This window comes from Fusarium falciforme, chromosome 3, assembly GCF_026873545.1.
Source record: "Fusarium falciforme chromosome 3, complete sequence".
Classification (NCBI taxonomy): Eukaryota; Fungi; Ascomycota; class Sordariomycetes; order Hypocreales; family Nectriaceae; genus Fusarium; species Fusarium falciforme.
Genome location: NC_070546.1, coordinates 207,745 through 232,907, shown reverse-complemented (window position 1 = coordinate 232,907; position 25,163 = coordinate 207,745). Strand labels below are relative to the sequence as shown.

Here is a 25,163-nt window from a genome sequence, read left to right as displayed (position 1 = left end):
GCAATAAATCACCAATCGTAAAAAGCGCTATCGATATCTACACAAGTCGACCAGCTCGCCAATCTTTGCTCACTCGTGGCTCGTTGTGACAGGAAGATAAGGAAACACTGCCTTTGTTTGAATCTTGCAAAAGACATGGCTTTTCGAACAACTTGGTGACGTGACAATTACTGGCTCTAGTTCTTGGTGTGCCAACACTGTTGGTCAAATATTCCAAGGCATGCCACGCAACACTTATAAAACCGAATGATGCTGATTCCGGTTTGTAGCGTCATGTCCCATTGTGCGAGAGCCGTGGTGCTTACTCCCATGTTCAGAACTCTCGCTGCATCTACAGGCAAAGTGAAGTGGTTCAAGCACTAATGTCCATGGCTGATGCGCCAACTTGGACTTGCGCCTTCTTATCCTACATGTGTCATTCTTACAATGTTGCTCCGGAGTAAAGAAACCCGTATTTAAAGTGACGAACGGGCCTAGATAAGTGACCGAGCTCCGTGTCTCTACCATTGCCGTGCCCGGTGAGCAAGTTTCCATATGCCACTTTCTGTCACCCTTGAAACAACGAACAAGCGGGAAGGCCGGAATATATAAACTCGTACGAGGGAAAACTTAATTCCTCGTGTCAACACAAAGCCCTCCTGGGATCAGATAACATCGTCGTATTCGACGCAGATTACGCCATCGCGTAGCCATTGTACGTAAGAATGTCACTCGTAGACCCCTGGCCGGGCCAAAGCGGTACGCTTGAATTCCGAAGGGTACCGTGATCCTTTACCGCAGTACGGTAATATAGATCTTCGCTCCTGAGTCGCACCTGAGAAATCGACGGGTCCTAAATCCATCTATCACGGCCTCCGCTGGGTGGCTCGCTAGATTTTCCACCAACCGTTCGGTGGGTGACACACAAAACCCACCAATGACGGCACTTCCCAACTCCCAAAACGTCACATCCACATATCCTTGATCGTTTCTGTTTCACGTCCTTGGGAGAACCACTCTTTGTAACTTAGCATCCCCCTTTCTTTGTAGAAGTCAAAAAAACGTGAGCGAGGCTCCCGATGCGGCAGGTCTAGGCAATGCTCCGGGCTCCGTGGGCACGAATATGGATTAATTATTCATCTGGACTTGTTTCTCTGTGTGTTCTGTTGTCTATAAGAGTCGAGCTTGTCCGCCTCTTGATGTGATGTTTTTTTCACTTCGCTAACCAACATTAAGCTTATTTCTTCCTTCCCCGGCTGGTCCACACTTGGCAACCCCTTATTTTCAACCTTATCTTCTTACTCCAACTATCTGTCACTCAAGCCTTCCTATTTGTTCCCTCTTTCTCTCTCATCATGAAGCTGTCTTCTGTTTTCACTACCCTTTTGGCGACCGTCGCCGTTGCCTCTCCTATTGAGTCGCGTGACGAGCTGATCAAGCGCCAGTCCAAGGAGGCCTGCAGCGTTGGTTACTGCACTCAGAACGGTGGCACTACTGGTGGTGCCGCCGGTGAGACCATCACTGTCAACTCTGTTGCCGCTCTTATTGAGGCTGCCAAGCGTGATGGCCCTCTCACCATCATTGTCTCTGGCAAGCTGTCGGGCTCTGACCGCGTCCGCCCTACGTCTGACAAGACCATCATCGGTGCTGCTGGAAGCTGTAAGTTCGCTCAGAGTTCCTTCATATTTGGCGATTTCTAATTTTAAACAGCCCTCACCGGTGTCGGCATCTACGTCCGTCGCCAGAAGAACGTCATCCTGCGCAACCTGAAGATTGGCCAGGTTGATGCCAGCAACGGTGATGCTATTGGTATTGATGAGTCTACCAACGTCTGGGTCGACCACTGCGACCTTTCTGGCGACCTCAGTGGCGGAAAGGATGACCTCGATGGTCTTCTTGACATCTCCCACGGTGCTGACTGGGTGACTGTCTCCAACACCTACTTCCACGACCACGTAAGTCAACAAACAACTTGCATTAGACAGAAAGTATATACTGACGTTCATCACTACAGTGGAAGGGCTCTCTGATTGGTCACTCCGACAGCAACGCCTCGGAGGACCGAGGCAAGCTCCACATCACCTATGCCAACAACTACTGGAAGAACGTCAACAGCCGTCAGCCCCTCATCCGCTTCGCCACTGTCCACATTGTCAACAACTACTGGGATGGCATCATCCTCTCCGGTGTCAACACCCGCATGGGCGCCCAGGTCCTCGTCCAGAGCTCCGCCTTTGCCAACTCTGCCGAGCGCGCCATCTTCTTCGCCGACTCCAAGGAGACTGGTTACGCCGTTGTTGAGGATGTCAACCTTGGCGGCTCTGTCAACTCTGCCCCCAAGGGTACCCTGACCTCTGCTTCGCTGCCCTACAAGGTCAGCGCTCTCGGCTCCGCCAAGGTTGCTTCCACCATCCCTGGCACCGCTGGCCAGAAGCTGTAAGCACATCTTTGAAGGTACCTTATGGCTCGACGGGGTGGATGTTAGGTGCGGTTTGTTATTCTCGAGTATATTCAGATGTAGCAGAACATAGTTTTTACAATATCAGTACATAGTTGGTTTCTCTTGAAAATACGGGTGTTCCCAAGAAACTCATGACCCCTGATGCCCTGTGGACGTGACCTTGGCCCACAGCACTCTATCCGCTTCTTGTGTACTCCTAAGAGGTATTTATTTTCATCTTTATGGGCACCCAATTGCTGCCATGGCTTAAAACCCCGCATGCTGTGTTCTTCCCCAGCTCGGGTTATTTAGCCACGTGTAGACCACTCTATAACCTCGGCTTTCTTACCTACCATTCGAGCGCTTCTCCCCCTGCCTTGGTCCCCCGAGTCCGGGCGCGAATCGTTGACAGGCATTGGCTGGCTTAAACATTAGGTTCTGCCCGATATTCTGCTGCCCCAAACGATACGAACCCGATTTTGCGCACCAATGGCATTCAATTGCCGATCAGCGAAACTGCGGATCATGGAGGTATTTCCTGGGGCCTGTCATCGCGTGATCAAGGCAATGAGTGGGCAGGTCGGTGGCAGGGATCGGCGCTGCTACCCCAGAAGAGCGTCATTCGCGGCGATCCGGTACGACCCTCGGAGGAAACCCCAGACTAGAGGTGCGCATGTTGGAATAGCTTCCATGCCAAGCTCGCAGACAGGAAGGTGTAACCTTAATAGGTGTAATAGTTGCAGTAGTGGTCAGTGTTAATGCAACGGCGCCTTTTGTTACAGTCTGGGGTAAGAAGTTAACATAGCCAAACTGTTATATAATGCTACGCTCTCTGCCGCTATAGATCTCGTAGGCTCTGCTCTGTGCTTCCTTCCTCACTTCTTTATTCCTGGGCCAAGAGACATCTACTACTGCACATGCACTTCGCCATGCGGTTCCTTCAACTTTTGCCGCTGGCATTCATCAGCTCGGTTTTGGCTGACGAAAGTAGCCTCGCCCAGATTGAGAGTGCCCTGTCTGCCCTTTCTGTCACAAATATTGAAGATGTCCGCGGCAATATCCACCTCCCAGCAGATTCAGATGGCTTCACTGTCACATGGAACAGCAGCAACACAGCAGTCATCAGCAATGACGGCGTGGTCAACCGTCAAGGAAGCAACACTTCAGTGACTCTTGTTGCTACCATCGAGTCCGGTGATGAGGTCCTTGAGCGAGAGTTCAAGGCATCTGTTCGACAGAAGACTAACATCGGAGCTTTTGAAGGTTACGCCTTTTCATACTTCACGGGAAACTCTCTTCAAGGCGAGAATATCTTCTTCGCTTCAAGCAACGGGAACAATGCCCTCAACTGGAAGGAACTTAATGGCGGCCAACCAGTCCTCAAGTCCACGCTCGGCACTAAAGGTCTACGAGATCCTTTCATCATTCGCTCTCCCGAGGGAGATACCTTCTACCTGATTGCCACCGACCTCTCTATCGGCAGTGGCACCTCGTGGGGAGCGGCAGTCCGACAAGGTAGTCTCTACCTCGAAGTGTGGGAGTCTCATGACTTGGTTAACTGGTCTGAACAACGCCATGTCAAGGTCTCGCCTGATAATGCTGGCAACACCTGGGCACCTGAGGCATTTTGGGATTCTGAACAACAAGCCTATGTCGTTTTCTGGGCGTCGTCACTGTACGCTGAAGATGATCCTAAGCATGAGGGGAGCTCCTATCACCGCATGCTGTACTCTCTCACTCGCGACTTCGTTACCTTTTCGAAACCGGAGATCTGGCAGGATACTGGCGATTCTCGGATTGACACCACCGTCATCAAGTCCGGAAATACTCTCTACCGCTTCACCAAGGATGAAGGCGCTGTTACTGGATGCACGGATATCATCCAAGAAAAGTCCAACTCACTTCTCGCACCTGATGATGAATGGACGACCCAGGCCAGTTGCATTGGAGCTAAGGCTGGGCTCAAAGCCATCGAGGGCCCCACGGCATTCCGATCAAACCCAGGCGATGCCCATGGCGAAAAGTTCTACCTCTTTGTTGACGAGTACGGTGGTCGTGGTTATATCCCTCTTGAGACTGATGACATCGACAAGCCGAACTGGAAGGTTTCGAGCAGTTACAAGCTTCCAACAAGCCCTCGACATGGCACGGTTATTCCCATCACCGCGAAGGAGCACGAAGCGCTCGAAAGTGCCTTGGGCGCGTAGTTGGATTGAGATCCTGGTGTTGGCTTGTAGTGGGCTTCGACTTTGATATGATGCCCATGCCAGACATGGCATGAGGATTATGACGGTCCGACTAGAGCGAAGTAGTCTAGTAAGCTACGTTGGTGGAATATATCCTATAAGACATTTCGCGTTCCACGTACTATTACCACATTCCTCGCCTCTTCAGCATTATCATTGCTAGTCAGTGGCGGCAGTTTACGGAAATGTTTAAGCAACGCGAGTAGTATGATGGGACGCTGTTCTCGTAAGCCCCCGGGACTAGGGAAAAAAAAAACAGCTCATGAAAATTATGGCCGGAGCGTGCGGATGCAATCTTTGCATTGCCTGTTCACCTTTTGAGCATAGGACGCATGTGATCACTCATTGCCGACAGACAGGCTATTACAGAGGCCAATCGACTGGGATCAACGGGCTTAAAACCTCAATATGGTCGATCCCGTCATACAGCCCCATTCGCAGTGTCACGATGTTACCAACCCCGCATATCCCTCATGAATTCGACTTACCCCGGGACTGGCTAAATGAATCTTTGCGGCTATACTCTATGGCATGATCGGCATATTCGGAATTTTATTCTATCCACCAATACCGGTTGCATTATGTTGAAGTCCGTCGGCGCGTTCGGGTACCTTTCCGAAGTAGTTTGATGTTAAGTTTTGCCTCTAGTTCCATCATTTGTTACTATATAACCGGCAATTCCATATGAGCCTCAACTTCAAGATTTGAATATCACTATCCCCTCTTACGGCTATGTGGCCACAATGAAGCTCCTCAATACACTTATTACGGCACTGGGCGCGAGCCTATGCTGTGCTCGCACCCTCCAGATTCGTGGTGGACGACCATTCGACGTCATCCAGAGTCCCCACGAGAGAGATGTGCTTCAAGATATCGTGACGTGGGATGAACACTCGTTGTTCATAAATGGAGAACGGGTCACGATATTCTCTGCAGAGATACACCCGTTCCGACTCCCCGTGCCAAGCTTGTACCTGGATCTGTTCCAGAAAGTCAAGGCGGCGGGATTCAACATGGTTTCGTTTTATGTTGACTGGGCCTTGCTTGAGGGAAAGCCGGGTGAGTTTCGGTCTGAAGGCGTTTTGGCCATTGAGCCGTTCATCGATGCTGCAAAGGAGGCGGGTATCTTCCTCCTGGCTCGGCCTGGGCCATACATCAATGCTGAAGCATCTGGAGGCGGCTTTCCGGGCTGGCTGCAGAGGGTCAAGGGAACGCTCAGAACGAATGCTTCGGATTATCTGAGTGCTACCGACAAGTAGGTGAGACATTCGACCAACAAGTTTCTGGCTAACTCTGCTCAGCTATATGGAACACATTTGCTCCATTATTGCAAAAGCTCAAATCACCAACGGTGGGCCGGTCATCCTGTTCCAGCCTGAGAACGAGTATAGTGCCGGTGATGGTGTCCCCTTTCCCAGCCACGAGTACCTCAAGTATGTGAACGACCAAGCCAGGAATGCCGGCATTGTGGTGCCTCTCATCAACAACGACGCATGGCAAGGTGGCACTGGCGCACCTGGGTCAGGGATCGGAGCAGTAGATATCTACGTGAGTTTATAGACTGACCGTTGTATTCATCTCTCTAACTTCCATAGGGACATGATGGTTATCCCGCAGGATTTGACTGTGTAAGTCATTGAGGACATGACTTTCTGCGCGTTGCTAACCTTCCAGGCCAACCCCCATACCTGGCCTAAGGACGGCCTCCCAACAACATGGCACGCAGAGCACATGCAAAAGAGTCCCAATACCCCATACTCTATCATCGAGGTACGATTGATGAGCCTCCGTATGGACATTTCTCACTATGAATAGTTTCAAGGAGGCGCGTTCGATCCTCCTGGAGGTGGAGGTTTCGAAAACTGCTACGTCCTCACCAACCACGAATTTGCTCGCGTATTCTACAAGAACAACCTTGCAGCGGGCGTCACAATCTTCAACATATACATGGCAAGTCTTCCTCCAAAAATTTGAGATGATAGCTAATGGTGCAGACCTTTGGTGGTACCAATTGGGGAAACCTTGGACATTGCGACGGCTACACATCTTACGACTACGGCGCGGTAAGCTTGCAAGCGTCAAACTGGCTCAGAAACTCTCTAACTTCGTCAAGGCAATCAAAGAGGACAGGTCCATCGACCGGGAAAAGTACTCCGAGATCAAGCTCCAGGGCCAATTCTTGCGAGTCTCACCAAGCTACGCGACCGCAACGCCAGGTAACCTCTCCACGTCCCGATACACTGACAATGAGGATATTGCCGTTACTCCACTTACTACAGAGAAGCAAGGGTCTTTCTTTGTTGTGAGACATGCGGACTTTACGAGCACCGAGTCATCGTCCTACAAGCTCAAGATACCAACTTCGGCCGAAACTCTGACGGTTCCCCAGTTGGGCGGCTCACTCTCACTGAACGGGAGAGATTCTAAGATTCATGTGGTCGATTATGCTGTTGGAGAACATTCAGTACTCTACTCGACGGCAGAGGTCTTGACTTGGAAGAAGTTTGGTGACAAAACGGTCCTCATCCTCTACGGTGGCCCTGATGAGCTTCATGAGGTTGCTATCAAAGGAAAATCGGCCTTCAAGGTCATCGAGGGCAGTGGTGTCAAGTCTGATACCAAGAAGAATGCCAGCATCCTTCAATGGAAGACATCTTCGTCTCGACGGGTGGTCCAGCGGGATTCACTCTTCATCTACCTGCTAGGTACATTTGCTTTGTTGAAAACGTTGAGCCAAAACTAACTCTTCATAGATCGAAACTCCGCATACAAGTATTGGGTACCGGATTTGCCCGGGAAAGGCGACCGGGCCGCATACGGAACCTCGGTGATGAACCCTGACTCTGTCATCATCAACGGGCCACAGCTGGTTCGATCAATCTCAGTCCAAGGCTCCAAGCTGTCTGTTCAGGCAGACTTCAATGTTTCTTCCACGCCATTGGAGATTATCGGAGCTCCAAAGGGCGTTTCCAAGTTGATCTTGAACGGCAAAGAGCTACGATATCAAAAGTCGAAGCTAGGAAACTGGATCGCCCAGCGTGATGTCGAACTCCCCACCATCAAGGAATTGGATCTATCTTCGCTGGATTGGAACTATGTTGACTCTCTTCCTGAGATCAAGAAAGACTACAACGATGGAAAATGGCTTGTGGCCGATAAGACCACGACCAACAACACACGGGTTCCCCTCCAAAACACGGTATCTCTTTATGGTTCTGACTACGGATTCCACGCCGGTGCTCTCATCTACAGGGGTCACTTTACTTCCGACGGCTCTGAAACACAGCTCAAACTATGGACACAAGGCGGTCGCGCTTTTGCCACTGCAGTGTGGCTCGATGACAAGTTCCTTGGCTCGTTCACCGGCAATGGCGCTACCGGGAACTTCAACTCCACGTATGAGCTACCGAAACTTCAAAAGGGAAAGCGATATGTCGTGACGGTGGTTGTTGATAACACAGGTCTGAACGGAAACTGGACACCCGGCTACGATGAACAAAAGAGCCCACGTGGTATTCTGGACTGGGCACTCGTGACCAAGAATGGTCGTGAAACTCCAGTCACCAAGTGGAAGCTTACGGGCAACTTGGGAGGTGAAGACTACGTGGACAAATTCCGCGGTCCTCTTAATGAGGGAGGTTTCTCCTTTGAGCGGCAAGGTTATCACCTCCCGTCACCGCCGCTTAAACGCTTCAAGAAAGGTTCACCATTCAAGGGCATCGACAAAGCTGGAGTGGTATTTTACACAGCAAAGCTTGGCCTGAACTACCCCTCCAGCCAATTCGACATTCCACTGTCGTTCACGTTCAAGAACTCGACTGAAAGCGGCCCGTATCGCGCTCTCATCTTTGTCAACGGCTTCCAGTTTGGACGCTATGTGAGCAGTATTGGTCCGCAGACGGTGTTCCCTGTCCCAGAAGGAGTTCTCAACTATCAAGGAGACAACTGGATTGGAGTATCTATTTGGGCGCTGGAGGACAAAGGTGCGAAATTACCTGGACTGCGGCTTACTGCTGGTGCTCCCGTTCAGACTGGTCGACAGCCTGTCAAGCTAGTTCAGGGGCCAAAGTATAGCCAACGCTCTGGAGCATACTGATCTTGTATATCATGGATAATGGCTAGTGGTCATGTTTACGCTCCGACGAATGAAGAGTTTCTGTTTGTCAGTCCCATCTCGATGTCAGAGCCATACCCAAGGAAACACTCGGCCAACGGGTTGAATCATGTAAACTCAAAAGCCAGACCAATCGGGATCACCGGTGATAATTACCATGTATAAACCTCAACAAGGAAATGCCAATACCGCCATCGGCTGAAAGTTGCCGTGATGATCCACATTGCGTAAGCCTGTCATCTTGGCGGTTCCCCCTGACTTGGTATGTCACCGAGGCAAAAAACAGGTTCAACGGCGGATTTAAAACGTCGAAAGAACATGGAAAAGACCCGAGAGTGACACCTAGCTCAAGTCTTGATCTAAATAAAGCATTAACGTGAGTTGAGGCTGTCTTTGTTTGGTTGGCTCGTCTCGCTCGGTTGTGACGGCTCACCGGGGGTGGGGTTGGTCCACGACGCTGTCTCCCAGTCAGCGCGAGGCGATCAGCAGACATTCATATGCAGACAATTTCTTGCATTCGTCGTCTCCTTTTTCGTCTCTGTTTTCGCAACCTTGTCCATTTCTCTGCGCTCGTGAAGCCTTTCGACGCGTGTCTCCACGCTCGCTAGAACACATGTCCCAGTCCAGGTGACGAAAGAGGTGCCAGGCAGGTTTACCACCGCCTTCTTTGCCAAGAGCTACATACTGACTCCTGAATTCAGGCCGTTTACCCTGCAGGGCCATCATGAAGATGATGAAAGAATCCATTGACGTTGCCGATCCAAGCAACGCGCAACCACAAGATGAATCAGATCCTGAATTCAGTCTTGCTGGGCCCAAGAGCCTTGTCGCTGTCAAGAAAGGGACGCGCTGGACACAATGCGACAGCCCTCGACTCAGGAACAACTTGCTTGGAGCTGTGGGATTCCTCGAGCTCGCCAACGCTGGCGACTTTGCTGCCAACGTTTGGAACGATACTCCGGTGCCAATCCATGCTGTGGTACTCATGGCAATAGGAGGATTTACAGCCCTGGTGTTCTCGGTCTTTGCGTTTATAGACTCCAGGAGGGCCTGGGCCAATATCTCGTTTCTTCGCAGCCAGCGCAAGTTACTGGAGGAAGAAAAGGCTCATCGAATTGCTGATTCACGGCCAACCCAAGAGATTGACGTCCTACTCGAAATCACCATCCGCGAGCTTCGAATCGAAATCATCAACCGATGGGCAATGGACGTCTTGTTGGGAGGGGGTGCAGTGCTCATAGGGACCGGCACATTCATGGCCATCGGCGGTGCAAATCATCGCGTGTGGCTGGCCAGCAACATCCTCTCCGGATATCTCGGAAACGCGCCCATCGCTGCCTTCGGTTTAATCAGTGCGACATGGGCTGTCATCGTATGGAAAAAGATGAGGCATCATCGTCTAGCAGCTGAGAAAGCATTGAAAGGCGCGCCCGCGTTGCCCCTCATTAAGCGACGTTGTTTCAACCTCCAACTATTCTACGTGGTCAACGGCATTGCTACTATCCTCGGAGGAGTTGGATCCATGTTGACGGCGGAAAGATGGTGGGGCTACGTGATTCTCATCCCCGTCATCATGTCTTCGCTGTTCTGCAACGTCTGGTGGCGCAAGAGAGTTGGTTATGATCGCCCATGGATTGCAGACCCTGCACCCATGAACACCAACGGCCTCGTTCACGCACTGGAATCCACGGCGCAAATACGACGAGCTTTCCAGAATGGTCCTGGCACAATTCTCCCTCGGATTGTTGGCGGGTTGCCTAGTCCTGCTTTCCCCGAAGTCCTGGATTTCATGGTGAAGCACGATCTTTTTGAGAAGTTCTGTCTTTACCTCGTCAACAATGTGCATGTGGCACACGTACTAGGCCTCCAAAAATCTACCCGACTAGAACTCGACGTATCTCGCATTTTAGAGATACCAGACATCCACCACCCTCAGCTGGTGGGACTGGCAGAGGAGTTTCTTCGAGATGAGGGGGCGAGGCATTTTCAGGCGAGGGAAAGGTTCATGATCGAGATCTTGGGGACGCATTTGATCTTGACTGAGAAAGACCAAGAAATTCAGACAGAAAAATAGATAACAAGCGATTTGTATTTCAACAATGAGGAGCCAAGTGCCATCACCATCAATAAAGATGCTCATGTGATTGTTGCGCGTCCCTAACCTACAGCATCCCGCTACCAGTGCCGAACCGGTTCCAGCCAATCGGAACGAGAATGATGTCATATAGTGGATCTCCAAAGCAGAGCCGAATTGAGAGGACAGAGCATGGAAGAGTCATGATGGCCCTGAATGAGTTGAAGCATGACTTCGTGAGACTGCAAATGATATGCGGCGTTTTTTCAATCGCCCTAACGGCCGTTAACCCTATTTACATGCCTTCCGAGAAGCGATACCACGGAGCAGCTTGTTGTCAACGCCGATACTGACTAGCCAATCACAGCCTCGCTATTGTGACATTCTCAAATGCCGATGGCTTGAGCCGCTTCCGTTCCGTGAGTATGGGGTTCCTCGGAGTGGCGTTCGGGGTCCCCATGTCCGCTGCTCCGTGAATGCAGGTAAATCTGGGGTACTTGCTCACAAGATGCGGGCATATATATACGATCTGGAACGTTCAATCTTCCTGCTCTCCAATCCCAGTTACGAACAGAGCCAGAGTCACGAAAAAGCAAGCAACCCGGGACAATGGCTTTGATCAACCTCCTTATTTCGCCTTGGGCGCCTGTCGCCCTCATAGTCTTATTCGTTGGCTACTATCTTGTTCCCTATTTTGGGACGAACCGAGGCCTTCGAGGAATTCCTTCTCCGTTCCCCGCGCAGTTCAGCAACCTCTGGTTAATGTCAACATGCCGACGTGGTAAACGATTCGAGGTCGTCGACAAGGTTCACCAGAAACTGGGCCCTGTTGTTCGCATTGCCCCCAACCATGTCAGCATTGCGGATGCAGATGCCATCAATGTCATCTATGGTCACGGAAATGGTTTCCTCAAGTCGTAAGTCGATAAGCGACTTCTTTCTCGTCCATGCGCTAACTGTTCAGGGACTTCTATGACCCATTCGTCTCCATTCGTCGTGGCCTTTTCAACACACGAAGCAGGGCTGAGCACTCTCGAAAGAGAAAGATCGTGTCTCACACCTTTGCCCCGAAGTCTGTTCTTGAGTTTGAGCCCTATATCCACCAGAACCTCGACCTCTTTGTTAAGCAGTGGGACCGTGCCTCCAGCAACCCCGAAGCTGATGGCGCTGGACGGCTGGATTGTCTCTCCTGGTGTGAGTTGAAAAGACTGGAAGGATATTGAATTTATTTGCGACTAACAAATCTTAGTCAACTATCTCGCTTTCGACGTCATTGCTGATCTCGCATTTGGCAAGCCATTCGGTAAGTCTGTCAGAATCGGCGTCTCAAGTGCCAGACTAATGAAACGCAGGTATGCTCGCCTCTGGAGCTGATATTGCCGAGGTCAAGGCAAGCCCTACAAGTCCAGCTATCTACGCTCCCGCTGTGGAAATCATGAACCGACGAGGAGAGGTCTCTGCCACCCTAGGTTGCATGCCCTGGCTCAAGCCGTACGCTAAGTGGCTCCCCGATCCATTCTTCAGCCAGGGACTCCAGGCCGTCGAGAATCTTGCTGGTATCGCAATTGCCCGTGTTAGCGAGAGACTGGAGCGAGGCGCAAACACGACCCGAAAGGACCTGCTGGCACGACTCATGCAAGGCCGAGATGAGAAGGGAGAGCCGCTTGGGCGAGACGAACTCACAGCCGAAGCGCTTACTCAACTTATTGCCGGAAGCGATACGACGTCCAACTCCTCTTGCGCCCTTCTCTATCACGTTGTGAAGACACCCGGAGTCTTGCAGAAGCTGCAAAAGGAGATCGACGAGGCCACATCCGATGAAGGAGTTATCCCGAGCTACGAATCTGTCAAGCACTTGCCTTATCTCGGCATGTGTATCAACGAGACCCTGCGACATCACTCACCATCTGGAATCGGCCTGCCTCGAGAGATTCCCGCCAACTCCAAGGGTGTTACCCTCCACGGTCGCTACTTTGGCCCAGGAACAGTTCTTAGTGTTCCCACCTACACTGTTCACCACTCAACGGAGATCTGGGGGCCTGATGCAGAGGAGTTTAAGCCCGAGAGATGGGAGAACATCACCGATAAGCAGAAAATTGCCTTTATCCCCTTCAGCCATGGTCCTCGCTCTTGTGTGGGAAGGAACCTGGCTGAGATGCAGATGAGGTTGATTGCTGCTACGTGGATCAAGAGATACAACATCTTCCTGCGACAAGAAAAGATGGAGACACGTGAAGGTTTCTTGCGGAAGCCCCTGGGAGTTGAGATCGGAGTGTCTCGACGATAGAGTATCGTCTGAGGGCTCAAAGCATTTACGAGAATGCCTATTTCATCGTGAGGGAAATGGCGCATCGGTGTAGTGATTGATTGAGGACGGAAAAATCTCAATCATAGGTGGGGGTTGGATCATGCATAAGATGACATCGTAGAGGCCGGTCATAAGCGGTCATGCAAGAATGTATCTAACTAGTTCAAGATTTTATGGAAGATTTGATAAAGATTTGAAGCTCGTCTAGTGTTATGCCGTTCAAACATATTTCTCGTGTCTTCGCATTGCGGAGAATACTCTGATCTCAAAGAAGTCAGGCAAGTGAACCGAATAGCGAATTTAACGGCCTCGGAGATTACAGATACACATTGTAAGATGGGATTGAGTTATAATAATGACTATAAGATAGAATAAGACTACTGAACAAGGGCGAAATGCCATGTGGTTTGAATGCCGGCGAGTTCGTGGAAAATACATGAACACATGGATTCGAGATATCCTTTCATCGGTGTAATTAAGTGCACTTCTTCTACTTAACAGCAGATTGTCGAAAATACTATGATACTTCTAGATCTTGGGCTGCGGTGGGCTTCTTGAGGCCAAGGATTCAGGATATTCTCACTACGACCCTTCCAGTTATATCTTGCCGTTTGAGGCCCTCCAAAACCGTCCCCACCTGATCGAAACCAACCACGGTAACCTTTGGCAAGATCTTCTTGGCAGAGGCGTGTTGAAGAAGCTCCAACATTTGATCCTCTGTCCCTACCGCCACACCGGTGACGGTAAGTCCTTAATGCATTGTTAGCAAACGAGCTAAATCTGGGTTTTGTGGTGAAGGATTGAGTGTACATACCACGAGCCGACAGCAGAGAAGCACCGATGGGAATGTGAAAGTCGTTCCGCGGGAGGCCAACGGTAACGATGAGCCCCATGTTTCTCACCAAACTGGGAGCCATGGTAAAGGCTTGCTCCGAAGCCGAGACCACTACGACAGCTGCTGCTCCCTCTCCAGTAAGTTCCTTGACCCTCTCCTCCACATTCTCCTCAGTAAAGTCAATAAACTCATGAGCACCGCTTTCAAGGCTCAATTCTCGCTTGGCTTTGCCGGAATCGACTGCGATGACTCGGAATCTTCTCAATCCGCTCGCGATTTGAACACCTAGATGACCAAGTCCACCTCCCGAGCCAGATATGACCACCCAATCGTTCTCGGCCAGGCATGCATCAAGCTTTGATACAGCCCCAGCCATGGTGAGGCCTGCACAGAGAAGCGGTGCCGCTACTTCTCCAGGCAGGTCGTCGGGGATTTCCGTAACATACCTGGCATCGGCTATCATGTATTGCTGCAATGTTCCCGGGACATGACGGCCCGTGTTGACTTGCTTCGGGCAGTTGTTTGGAAAGCCTCTCTTACAGGCATTGCAAAGTCCACAGGCGCTATAGAGCCATTTGACGCCCACTCTTTTGTTGAGCATGGCGCTGTCAACTCCGTCGCCGACCTTGACGACGGTTCCCACTCCCTCATGTCCTACAACAGGATTGTAAGATCCCCACCCAGACAAGGCTCGAATCTCGGATCCACTGTCATATGTGTTAACCACCGTTTCTAGCAGAGGGCTGTATGGACCAGTAATTGTTACCAGACACCAGTAAAAGAGAGTTTGACAAGAATCTCGTGGGGACCAGGAACTCCGACCGGTACATCCGACCGGATACAAATTTGCGCATTCTCTCCAGGGTTCTCAATCAACGCTGCCTTTTGAACTTGGGGAATGGGCGAATCCATTTTGACAGAATATTGGACCAGACAAATTCGACAAGGTTGAGATGCAGCTTGGGGAAAGACTCAAGAGAGTTCACTCCCAGTTTACAGGTTGCTGACGGCTGTTGAATGTTCGCCATCTTGAATAGGCTTAGGTTCCGAGGGTTGTGCCGATCAACTTGCCGAGTCAACTACCGACCGAGATGCGGTCCACGTACCGAAGGAGCAAATTCGTGCACCCATTCAGGCTAGAAACTACTGAATGCCACGGGTGAACATATTTAAAGTATCTACAGTCCCCCTTTGCGAAGTCAAGTATTATGGTTTAGATACAAGTGAGTTCTGGAAAAGCATCTTGTTAAGTTATGCATGCACATCATGATTCCTTGACACCAAAGTCTCACCGCTTTCGGAATAAACTCAGTGACTGTTATGCAGGCAGGCAGATAAAAGGGAATATTTTTGCTTTCGGTTGTCTTCTTGCCCTCCAGCCCTCACTTCACGACATACCATACAGTCATTCATGATGCAACTTGGGGTGATTATTGTTCTCCGTGCCCATTTCTACTTTAGAGTCTAGGCGTGGCCGCTGATCTGTTTGGGCTGGTACAGCTCCTCTAGATATGTCACCTCTTCAGGGCTCAACTCCTTACCTCTTGCCCCAATTGCTTGCTCAATCCTCTCAACGCTGCTGAAACCAATGATGGGGCTAGTCACCCGCTTGCCGATCCAGGCCAGAGCCACATGGGCCATTGCCCAGTCATGCTTCTCAGCCAACTCGACGACACGTCCAACAATCTTTTGGTCAACTTCAGAGAGCTCACCTGAGCTTTGCTTCTCGCCCTTGCTTCTCTCGGTGGTGCCAAATTGTGCAGGTGGCCGGGCTAGATGTCCTCTGCAGAGGGGTGCCCAGGGAATGATGCCCACGCCAGTATCGTTGCAGAATCGGTTCATCTCACGTTCCTCTTCGCGATAGAGAAGGTTGTAATGGTTTTGCATGCTGACAAACTGAGTCCAGCCGTTCTTCTCTGCCACGAACTGCATCCTCGCAAACTGGGTGGCCCACATGCTGCTTGCGCCAATATAACGCACCTTTCCGGACTGGACGAGATCATGCAGGGCTTTCATCGTCTCTTCAATTGGGGTCCTCTCGTCGAAACGGTGGATCTGGAGGAGGTCGATGTATTCGGTGTCAAGTCGTTTCAAGGAGGCCTCGACCTGGTTGAAGATGGCAGCCCTGGACAAGCCAAACTGGTTCTGGTAGTCCTTGGAAGCATCGAACTCGGATCTATACACAAAGTTGCGCGCCTCTGCCGTCATGTCAGTATCAAGTGCTGAATCAGAGAATTGGCGGGCCTGGAATGTTACCTGGCTCCTCTCCGACAGCCCAACGACATTTGGTCAAGATGATGACCTTGGATCGCGGTATCTGGAACTTCTTCAAAGCTTTCCCGACAATCTCTTCCGATGCACCATTGCTGTAGACATTGGCCGTGTCCCACGTGTTGAGTCCACGATCATACGCCGCCTTGAGAAGAGCCAACGCCTACGACGCATTTGGTCAGCCAGAGTGAATGACAGGTGGTATTGAACAGCTCACCTCGTCCTCCCCAATCACCCAAGGAAGGGTTCTCTTATCACCAAAACTCATGCATCCAAAGATGGGGACCGAGATTCGGAGGCCGGATTTACCGAGCTGGCGGTACTCGCATTTGGACGCCTCGAGAGACTCCTTGAGTCGAGGCGGGAGGTTCTGGGAGGCCATCGTGAGAATAGAAGCTAATTAGCGATCGTAGAAAAGATACAGGAAAGAGAGAAATCACTCTTGGAGGAGAAATGGCGGCTCAATGCATGATATCATCTCGATACCCTCATGCTCGGTTGCATCAGCCGCGGGGAACATGACGCGACTGGTGGAATCGGATTCCGCCAAACAGAGGGTATCCTCGATCAGACGCCACAACACAACATGTCGATTGCAGCACTCAAGAGGCACAGCAACTGAGCCACCTGTAGCGACCATGTTCATCTCCCCGCGAGGTCTAGCCCCCGTCGCCTCCGCGACACCGGCCCAGCCGACCGAGCACACCCACCAAGAATCTCGCTAGAACCATTGTATTTGCGGGGATTTGTGGGGGAGGGTCCATCGGCAGTTGGTCTCGGATCCTTCGCGGGCGGTGGACACCTGATCTGCTTCTCAATCAAGGCTCGGGCATTGGGTCAGTTTCCTCCCTGTCTTTGTCTTTGAACCCATTCTTGTCAAACCAGCGCATGCACGGAGCCTGTCTCTGCCATTATCGATATCATCTTACCGAAAGACTGGGAACCCTCGCGACAATGCAGCCGCAACCTGTCAAGGCCACCAGGAAACGGGTCCCGAGAGCTTGCGACCTGTGCCGGTTCCGAAAAGTCCGGTGCATCCTCGAAGCTCCGGCCAAACCCTGCGTCAACTGCAAACACAATGGGAAGCAATGCACATTTAATCGACGACATGGAATGGCGTAAGTTAGCTCCAAAGCTCCCCTTGAACCAGGACTCGTCGCTTACGAAGCTTCTATAGGTCGCGCAATCCACGAAATGGCCCCCCAACTCCGAAATCCATCGCGAACCCGACCGGAAGCCCAAGCCTCGGAGAGCCCTCGGAACCTGATCAATTCCTGATGGGATGCACCTCCCCTCCAACGAACAAGCCTTCGGCGCAATCCGACTTTACTCAGCCTGCCAATCAACGCGATCCAATCACGGCCGCGAATAACTCGGATGTCTTCTCGATAACCGTTGGTGTCGATGCCAATCAGTACTCTGCGGGGGTAGCCAGAAGACCCGGAACAACCTGTCACCCCGACTATTCTTTCCTACAAGCTCCCGATACCAAGAGCCTTCTGCCTCAAGACCTCGCCTTTCTCACTAGCCAGGGATGCTTTATCGTCCCTCATAGAGCCGCTCTCGATGAGTTCATGCAGCAGTACTTTCTGCATGTTCATCCCATGCTGCCGATCTTGAATGAGAAGGACCACTGGCAAGCATATAATTCACAAGACTCACAAGGCCAGGGTCGCATGTCCATCCTGGTATTGCAGGGACTCCTGTTTGTTTCGTCCGGGGTAAGGTCTCCATTCTCCCCTCGTGAGCCTCATCATCTGACAAGAGTGCAGTTCATGTCATTGGAGACCATCAAGTCCTTGGGGTTCCGCACCGTCCATCAAGCAAAGCTTGCATTCTACCGACGAGCTAAAGTAGGTTTTGCTCCATCTTTTTTCTGGTCACGATAGCTGATACTGGTAGCTTCTTTACGACTTCAATTGCGAAAAGTCGTCCATCTCTATCGCCCAAGCTGCATTGCTTCTGGCGCAAACCCACTTGATACCACACTGCCTCGCTGGTAACAAACCGTTGGGTTCAATATGGCTCGGAGTTGCCATTGCCTACGCTCGTGATGCCAAAGCCCATTGCTACTTCTCATTAAAGACCAAGAGCCTTGCCGAGCTCCCCAAGTTTCAGAAACTACACAACACCCTCAAACGACTCTGGTGGTGTTGTATCATCTGCGATAGACTATTGCCACTCACTTCGCGTCAAAATATCAAGATCACCAAGTCAAACTTCAGCTTCTCCGGTTGCCCGCCTCTCGGAAGTGCAGATCTGGCTGACGAGTCATACGGGTCTGATGTGTACGATCCAACCACCAAGCTCGTTCACGCCGAGATACTTTCAAAGCTGGTCGACCTCTGCCTCATTCTCACCGATGTTCTCACTGTCACATCCGTGTTTCATAACAATCCATCTTGGATCCTCTCTAGAAGGCTAGCAGGTTTGAACGATGCGGGCCTTTGCCAGATGGCACTTTCCCGGTGGTACAGTTCATGGGCCGATGTTAAATCGACAATCCTAGAACGAACGAACGAAAGCGATTTCACAGGGTCTTCCACCTCATCCATAACCCTTTTTATCAACCTGGTCGAGATGTACTATCAGTAAGTTGCACCTTATTGAGGTACCACTTATGAAGTGCGATAAGCTAACAGAACAAGGTCGGCGCGACTTTCTCTCTGCCACTATGATATACTCCGCTGCAGGATTATTTCTACACCCGAATCCCATAACAAGTTAATTACGCAAAGAGAAGAACTCCAGGGCGCAGCAGCAAGCGTAACGGACTGTCTTCTAGAACTGGGTCGACTAGGACTAACACGATGGCTACCCATGACTGCGTAAGTTACATGCCATCCTTTTTTTGATCTTTACTGACCAAAGTCTAGTATCGGATGCACTGCATTCCCGCTAGCCCTACACATGATCGACGTTGAGCTTCTTGGGCCAGGGCATGATAATACTCACTCGCAGACGGCTGTGCAAGTTCTTGATAGGAAGCAGCAACAGGTCAAGGTCCTCCTCGAAACAATGAGCAGCTACAGGCAACGCTACTACATTGCAGATTGGGTCATGAGCACCATATGCCACGTGGTCAAACTTGCCAGTCAGCAGTTCCCAGGACTGTCGTCAAGTGAGGGTGTCACGAACTCCTCTCGTGCATACTGGGCAGATATACTGCTCACTCAGCCCAGCTATTACCTGCGACTTGCCATGACAGTTGACCTCAGCATCAGCCATGGAAAGCTTCCAGATGATTCCGATTTCCCCCCCTCTTTGCGGCAATCCTCACACGTGGACAAGCCCTTGAATCTTCACCCAGACGCCGTGCCGAACTTCATGCCAACGACAGATGTTGACGAGCGAGTGGTGGACCTCTCAGAAATGGAAGGAATGGAGACGACTGGAAACATTGGCGACCCTATCGAGGAAAACTCGGCCAAGGACGCAACTGTCCCACAACCACAGATTCCAACAGATCTCACGGATATTCCCGTCAGCGCGCCCAACGAGAATGGGATGACATCTGACGATTTCACTGCCGCACTTGATCTTGAAATGCCCGAGATTCCTTTAATGTCTCTCGATGACCTGCACATCGTGGTTTCAGGCTCCGCAGACAACTCTTGGCCATATAAACTCCTCGGCTCGTCGTCAGGTGGCTCTACGGCGTGGGATTGCTTTGCATGGACGGGAAACAGCATGGGTGGGTCAGAAGTGCAAGAGGGTTTTCTCGGGGAGCTTGATACATATCTTGGCGCGGATGATTATAGAGAAGGGAATTTATCTGCTGGTCTAGCTATCTGAAGCAAGAAGAGAGCCTCATAATAAAGCAGCACATGATTTCATGACACATAAATCTACTGTGTAACCCCCAATATCCCATTCTCCTCGCTTGGCAAAACGTCTCTAAATACTTGAACCACGAGTTGCACCTCGGTCGTTGACCAAGCCTTCTCCAAAGCTCGTTTTTGTTCAAGCACTTGATCCTTGAACTTGACCCATTGGCTGTCACTGTGACCTTTCGATATCGCTTGCACGACGACACATTCGAGCCTTGGAAATTCATAGAGACTATGCGCCAACTCGGCCAAATCACCCCATATGTGTGATTCTGTACCTCTAAATACCCTAAGAGTGAACTTTCGGATGTCACGAGGAAGCGTTTCCGTTAAACAAGCGGTCGCTGAGCGAGACATGCTCATATTGATGGGCGAGTCCCAGCAGCGGCAGATAGAGTTCTCATCCAGTTTGAGTGCTTCTAATACAGAGAACTCTTCCAGATCGGCCGTGGAAATGAGATTTCCTCGGTTCGGCCACTTGCAACGAGCAAACGCACCAAGATGGATATCCAGAAATTTGATGTTTAGGTTTGCGTAATGAGTACGAAGTGCCCGCAGCATATGTGGTACAGAAAGATGTCTCGCCACAGGGTTAGGGTAACGGTAGCTCTCGGATGCGTATCTGAAATGCTCAAGATTGGGTGCCATGGCCACCAACTGGGATAGAAACATTTCACCCCAGTCACGAGTTTCCAGGGCACATTCTTGAAGCTCAATATGCCGGAGACTGTCGAGAGTTGGGTGCATGCGACCAAACTCTTCCTGCCCAAAGAGCGAGTCGTGGAGGTTCGTAACTCCCCGTATCAGTAATTGCCGCAGATTAGACGTGGCGTTGAGCAACAGGGCAGTGTCGATGCTGGGGCGAGTGAATGGCATCTCGATTGTGTCCTTTCTTCCTAGCTCAAGGTTGTGAAGTTTCAAAAGCTTGCTGACTCTTCGGAATCGTGTATAGAGAAGAGGGTATTGGTTGCCATGATTAATCCCCTTCTTTGGGCTGTAGAGTCTCAGCGTCTCGAGGTTTGGCGACATGGCGATGACGAGTTCCACGCAGACATCCTCAAGTATCACATCTCGGGAGGAGCCTCTCCCGAACCTGAAGCTATCCTCCCCTTGATGGAACATGTGCAGCTCACAGGCAACTGAGCTCAGAACCTTCAACTCTTGGGCAGTCCCGTCGCAGAATCCCGCCGCAGGTTGGCGGAATTCTCTCACTTCTGCGGCGAGATCTGGTCGGCTGGAGAGAGTTCTGACAAGTTTGGCCAAATTGATCGCTTCGTGCGCGAGAGTGCGATATGCCAGAGGTTGCGCTATTTCTCGAAAGGTCCTTGAGGCGCCACTAAGGCTAAGAAGAGCCTTCGGGCCGTCATTACTCGAGTCACGAGGTTCTGATGGCAGCAAATCATGGCAGATGAGCTGTAAAAGTTCGAATGGGAATGTTCCTAGCCCAACTTTGGGCGAAACTTCTGCGCATAGGCTCATGGTTTAGCGTATCGGAGAGGTGCCTGTTGCCATGGTTATCAGATCTTGGGAGTTGTGGATATGAGGGAATAGAGAAGTGGGGACCGGCATTCTCTCCGGGGCAGCCCAACCTGGTATCTTGATCCCCTTTGTGCTATTCTCGTGATTTATAATTACTAGCCTTCACAAGGGAATTTATAAAGATGAGTAAAAATAAAGAGGTGGCTCTCAATACCACCGTCATACTTCACAGCGAACCCACGAGAACAGACACTGCCTGCCGTTCAAAATAGGTCTGCATCAACAGGCTTTGAATGAGCATGTAGTTCCCAAACGCATTGGCTCGGTGGGTGGATGCACTACTCGACTATGCGCCCCCAGAAGATACTGAAAAGGTTCCTATCGTAGGCATACTACAGGATCGGGTTGAGGTTCCCGACGCATTCAAGATCGGGTTGGTCGGTCCGATCGCAGGTGCATGCCCTGCTGAACTAGTCCACCCCAGGCCACACTAGGTGGGGAGAGGTAAAGACAATTGAATTGGCCTGTTAACTATCAAGATAACATAGCCGAGGCCCCTTCACAGCTCTGTTGGATGATTTCGGGAAGCTGGAACCGATCTCCTAACCCTCATCTGGAGTACCCCGAACAACTTGGGCCGTAGGCAATTACAATTCAAAGATGATAAAGACAGTCGGCTGTATGATATAAAGGTCTGCAAGGGCAGCATCATCAAATGGGAAAATACAGTTCAGTTAAGCATCATCATGAAGTCCTCCACCGCCTTACTCGCCTCCTTCGTAGGCCTCGCTCAAGCCTCTCATCATGGCCCTTATCCTCGAGAATGCTCAGCAGAGAATATCGACATCCCACCCATCTTTGGGCTCGAGGTTGTGTCTATTCAAGCAACCACTATGTTGGACGAAACCGTCCTGGCCCCTGACGGAACTATGCGAAATGCATTCCCTGTGGGCCGTAACCTCACTGGCTTGTCCTATTGCAATGTCACGGTCACTACTCGCCACCCCGGCTACGCCGAGGGAGCCATCAGTACCGGCGTTTATCTGCCTCTAAAGGGCTGGAACGAGCGCATGCTGGGCATTGGCGGCAGTGGCTTCGTCGCGGGGAACTTGCGCCCTGATGTACTCGCGCCTATCGCGTCTGGCTGGGCTACTGTGTCTTCATCGGCAGGAGTTTCGGTGGGCACAATGGCCAACCGGGCAACTGAGGTTCAAAACTCGGATGCCTGGGCTTTGCGCAGTACAGGCAACGTGGACCTCGAAGCTCTCGCCGACTTCGGGCACCGTGCCCTCGGCGATGCTGCTGCTATCGGTAAAGCAGTCGTCGAAAGCTTCTATGGACAACCTCCCCGCTACCGCTACTGGAACGGTTGTTCGACTGGCGGGCGGCAGGCTTTGATGCTGGCGCAACGGTACCCAGACGCATACCATGGCCTTCTTGGCGGCTGCCCGGCAATCAACTGGGCCAGGTTTCTGTCCACCGATATCGTGCCGCAGCTCGTTATGCGGGACGTGGCTGGGGGGCACGTCCCGGCTCCGTGCGAGTTCCGAGCCATTACTGCTGCCGCGCTGGAGCAATGTGACGGATTGGACGGCGTCGTGGACGGGTATGTCACGGACCCAGAGGCATGCAAGTTCAACGCTTCCTCCGTCCTGGGCAAGACAATCGACTGCCCTGACCTCCCAAGCGTCACAACCACCATCTCCAAAGCTGCCGTGGCAGCCGCCGAGGCTGCCTGGGCAGGATATCACACCGTTGACGGCGAGTGGCGCTACTACGGCGTGAGCCGGACCACCAACATCACTGGAGGTGGTAGCCTTGCCAACACCATCTGCCAAGCTAATGGTACCTGCAATCTGGCACCCTTTGGCATTGCCAGTAACTGGGTCAAGAACTTCCTCATGAAAGACCTCGAGGCCGATCCCATGACCTTGAATCTTGCCGAGTTCGATCGCCTCTGGCAGGTTTCAGTCCAAGAGTGGGCTTCATTCATGGCCACGGACGACCCGGATCTGCGCCCCTTCCACAGGGCCGGCAGCAAACTCCTCGTATGGCACGGTCTGGACGACATCCAGATCCATGCGGGCGGAACAGAGGAGTACTACAACCGAGTTTTGGCCGTCGATCCAAATGCGACTGACTATTTCCGATTTTTCCAAGCTCCCGGGATTGGCCATTGCTCTGGTGGAGCTGGCGCGTATCCTGCCGAGTCTTTGCAGTCTCTAATGGACTGGGTTGAGAAAGACACGGCACCCAATACCCTGTATGGCCGTACTACAAGTGGCAAGGAACGCCCGCTCTGTTTATACCCCAAGAAGGTTATTTATAATGGCGGGAAGAACACAGATGATGCTAGCTCTTATAGCTGCGTTTAAGGCTATACAGGTTAGATATCGACTTTCTCTCTAGGTCATTACAACCTGATAGAGCAATAACAAATGCTTTCAACGACACCTCAGTAACTAAAGAGAGCTGGCAATAAGAGTGGAATTTTACGTTATGTATCCCGCAAGCAACGCTATCCGACAGTGGCTGACACCACGGATCAACCGCTCTGCCCTACTCTCATCTCTCTTTGGACCTTGGGTCAAACAGCGACGAGGTATGTAACGTGTATCGAGTCATTGTGATGTGGTTTTGATCAAGGGCGTCAAGTGAAAAAAACTCTTGAATAACAAGATTGGGAATATTCACAGGTACTGTTGGTGATATCCTCCCCACGGCAGTAAAATTCCCCTTAAGGAGTGACAACTCGCTTGCGAAATCTGGATTACATCACCATCACGAGATCGGAGCCTTTTCTGCCGCGAACGACGGCAGGTGTTAGTACTGAGCGTGAGATCGGATCAAGGCGTTCTTTCGCTGTTGCGTATCGCCCAACTCCGACCCTGGGCACTAGGCACGCTGCGCTCGCCGTAGGGACGGCTTAAGAATATGGAGATGGCACGCCCCATTGACCCTCCGCATTCCTCACATCTTTCATCTCAGAATAAGGCGTTGCGAGAGCTAGCTTGAAGCAAATAAGCCACCGTTATGATGAGCCTTTGGCTAAGTTTATCTAAGTCCTCATGATTAGAAAAACTGAACCTTAGGAAACAGTTGGCCAGCGCGAGGGAGACAGTCTCGAGTCCGTCTCTGTCAGCGACCACGGGGAATCACTACACCAAATCCGCTGCAACGGGGATTTGCCGTACTGAGCTCAAATGTCACGGCGGTTCGCCGATCTGAAATCACGGCCACGGGAAATCTCCGTAGTAGACCGAGAGCGACAACGTGAAATTACCGTTACCAAGCGGAGCAGTCACACGGGCTAATACATTAGGCTGTTTACCGAAATGGAACCTTTCCACGGCGGTGGCATGATTTGGGATCTCTCTTTCCCCTCGGGCCTAGCCAACCCCAGATCTAGTAATTTCTGCCGGACCTCGGAATTTGAGGTTCAGCTCCGTGATGTCCTCAAATCCTCCTTCCCCCCCGCCCCCTTTTTTTTTCTTTTTTTCTTGGGGGAGCTTGAATTTCGAAGGAAAGCTGGAGGACGCCCTCTTCGGTAGTCCTTGTCACAACTCGGGGTTTAGCGACTCATTCAT

The 25,163-nt window shown here is 51.3% G+C and overlaps 9 protein-coding genes across 9 annotated transcripts; 7 read left to right on the top strand and 2 right to left on the bottom strand.

The window, feature by feature from the left end:
* Positions 1–1,334: 1,334 nt before the first annotated feature.
* Positions 1,335–2,419, top strand: NCS54_00338100 (Polysaccharide lyase family 1; the record flags this gene model as incomplete). The annotated part of the gene is made up of 3 exons (XM_053148958.1): positions 1,335–1,638; positions 1,690–1,934; positions 1,994–2,419. The coding sequence occupies 3 exons, from the start codon at positions 1,335–1,337 to the stop codon at positions 2,417–2,419; spliced, it is 975 nt and encodes a 324-aa protein (XP_053004933.1).
* A 929-nt stretch (positions 2,420–3,348) lies between these two features.
* NCS54_00338000 (Hypothetical protein) lies at positions 3,349–4,626 on the top strand (the record flags this gene model as incomplete). Its single annotated transcript, XM_053148957.1, has 1 exon — positions 3,349–4,626. One exon carries the CDS (start codon positions 3,349–3,351, stop codon positions 4,624–4,626), a length of 1,278 nt encoding a protein of 425 aa, XP_053004932.1.
* A 782-nt stretch (positions 4,627–5,408) lies between these two features.
* NCS54_00337900 (Beta-galactosidase) lies at positions 5,409–8,761 on the top strand (the record flags this gene model as incomplete). Its single annotated transcript, XM_053148956.1, has 7 exons — positions 5,409–5,920; positions 5,967–6,213; positions 6,261–6,293; positions 6,340–6,435; positions 6,481–6,619; positions 6,660–7,370; positions 7,419–8,761. The coding sequence occupies 7 exons, from the start codon at positions 5,409–5,411 to the stop codon at positions 8,759–8,761; spliced, it is 3,081 nt and encodes a 1,026-aa protein (XP_053004931.1).
* A 742-nt stretch (positions 8,762–9,503) lies between these two features.
* On the top strand, positions 9,504–10,853 carry NCS54_00337800 (Hypothetical protein; the record flags this gene model as incomplete). The annotated part of the gene is made up of 1 exon (XM_053148955.1): positions 9,504–10,853. The coding sequence occupies one exon, from the start codon at positions 9,504–9,506 to the stop codon at positions 10,851–10,853; it is 1,350 nt and encodes a 449-aa protein (XP_053004930.1).
* A 476-nt stretch (positions 10,854–11,329) lies between these two features.
* On the top strand, positions 11,330–13,140 carry NCS54_00337700 (Hypothetical protein; the record flags this gene model as incomplete). Its single annotated transcript, XM_053148954.1, has 5 exons — positions 11,330–11,335; positions 11,418–11,770; positions 11,818–12,047; positions 12,103–12,156; positions 12,206–13,140. 5 exons carry the CDS (start codon positions 11,330–11,332, stop codon positions 13,138–13,140), a joined length of 1,578 nt encoding a protein of 525 aa, XP_053004929.1.
* Positions 13,141–13,729: 589 nt separating this feature from the next.
* NCS54_00337600 (PKS-ER domain-containing protein) lies at positions 13,730–14,908 on the bottom strand (the record flags this gene model as incomplete). Its single annotated transcript, XM_053148953.1, has 3 exons — positions 13,730–13,911; positions 13,976–14,703; positions 14,763–14,908. The coding sequence occupies 3 exons, from the start codon at positions 14,906–14,908 to the stop codon at positions 13,730–13,732; spliced, it is 1,056 nt and encodes a 351-aa protein (XP_053004928.1).
* A 552-nt stretch (positions 14,909–15,460) lies between these two features.
* Positions 15,461–16,649, bottom strand: NCS54_00337500 (Aldo-ket-red domain-containing protein; the record flags this gene model as incomplete). Its single annotated transcript, XM_053148952.1, has 3 exons — positions 15,461–16,194; positions 16,253–16,430; positions 16,485–16,649. The coding sequence occupies 3 exons, from the start codon at positions 16,647–16,649 to the stop codon at positions 15,461–15,463; spliced, it is 1,077 nt and encodes a 358-aa protein (XP_053004927.1).
* A 509-nt stretch (positions 16,650–17,158) lies between these two features.
* NCS54_00337400 (Zn(2)-C6 fungal-type domain-containing protein) lies at positions 17,159–20,062 on the top strand (the record flags this gene model as incomplete). The annotated part of the gene is made up of 6 exons (XM_053148951.1): positions 17,159–17,385; positions 17,445–17,988; positions 18,040–18,120; positions 18,170–18,858; positions 18,916–19,095; positions 19,144–20,062. Exons 1-6 carry the CDS (start codon positions 17,222–17,224, stop codon positions 20,060–20,062), a joined length of 2,577 nt encoding a protein of 858 aa, XP_053004926.1. The 5' UTR covers positions 17,159–17,221.
* A 2,260-nt stretch (positions 20,063–22,322) lies between these two features.
* On the top strand, positions 22,323–23,951 carry NCS54_00337300 (Carboxylic ester hydrolase; the record flags this gene model as incomplete). Its single annotated transcript, XM_053148950.1, has 1 exon — positions 22,323–23,951. The coding sequence occupies one exon, from the start codon at positions 22,323–22,325 to the stop codon at positions 23,949–23,951; it is 1,629 nt and encodes a 542-aa protein (XP_053004925.1).
* Between the last annotated feature and the right edge of the window lie 1,212 nt (positions 23,952–25,163).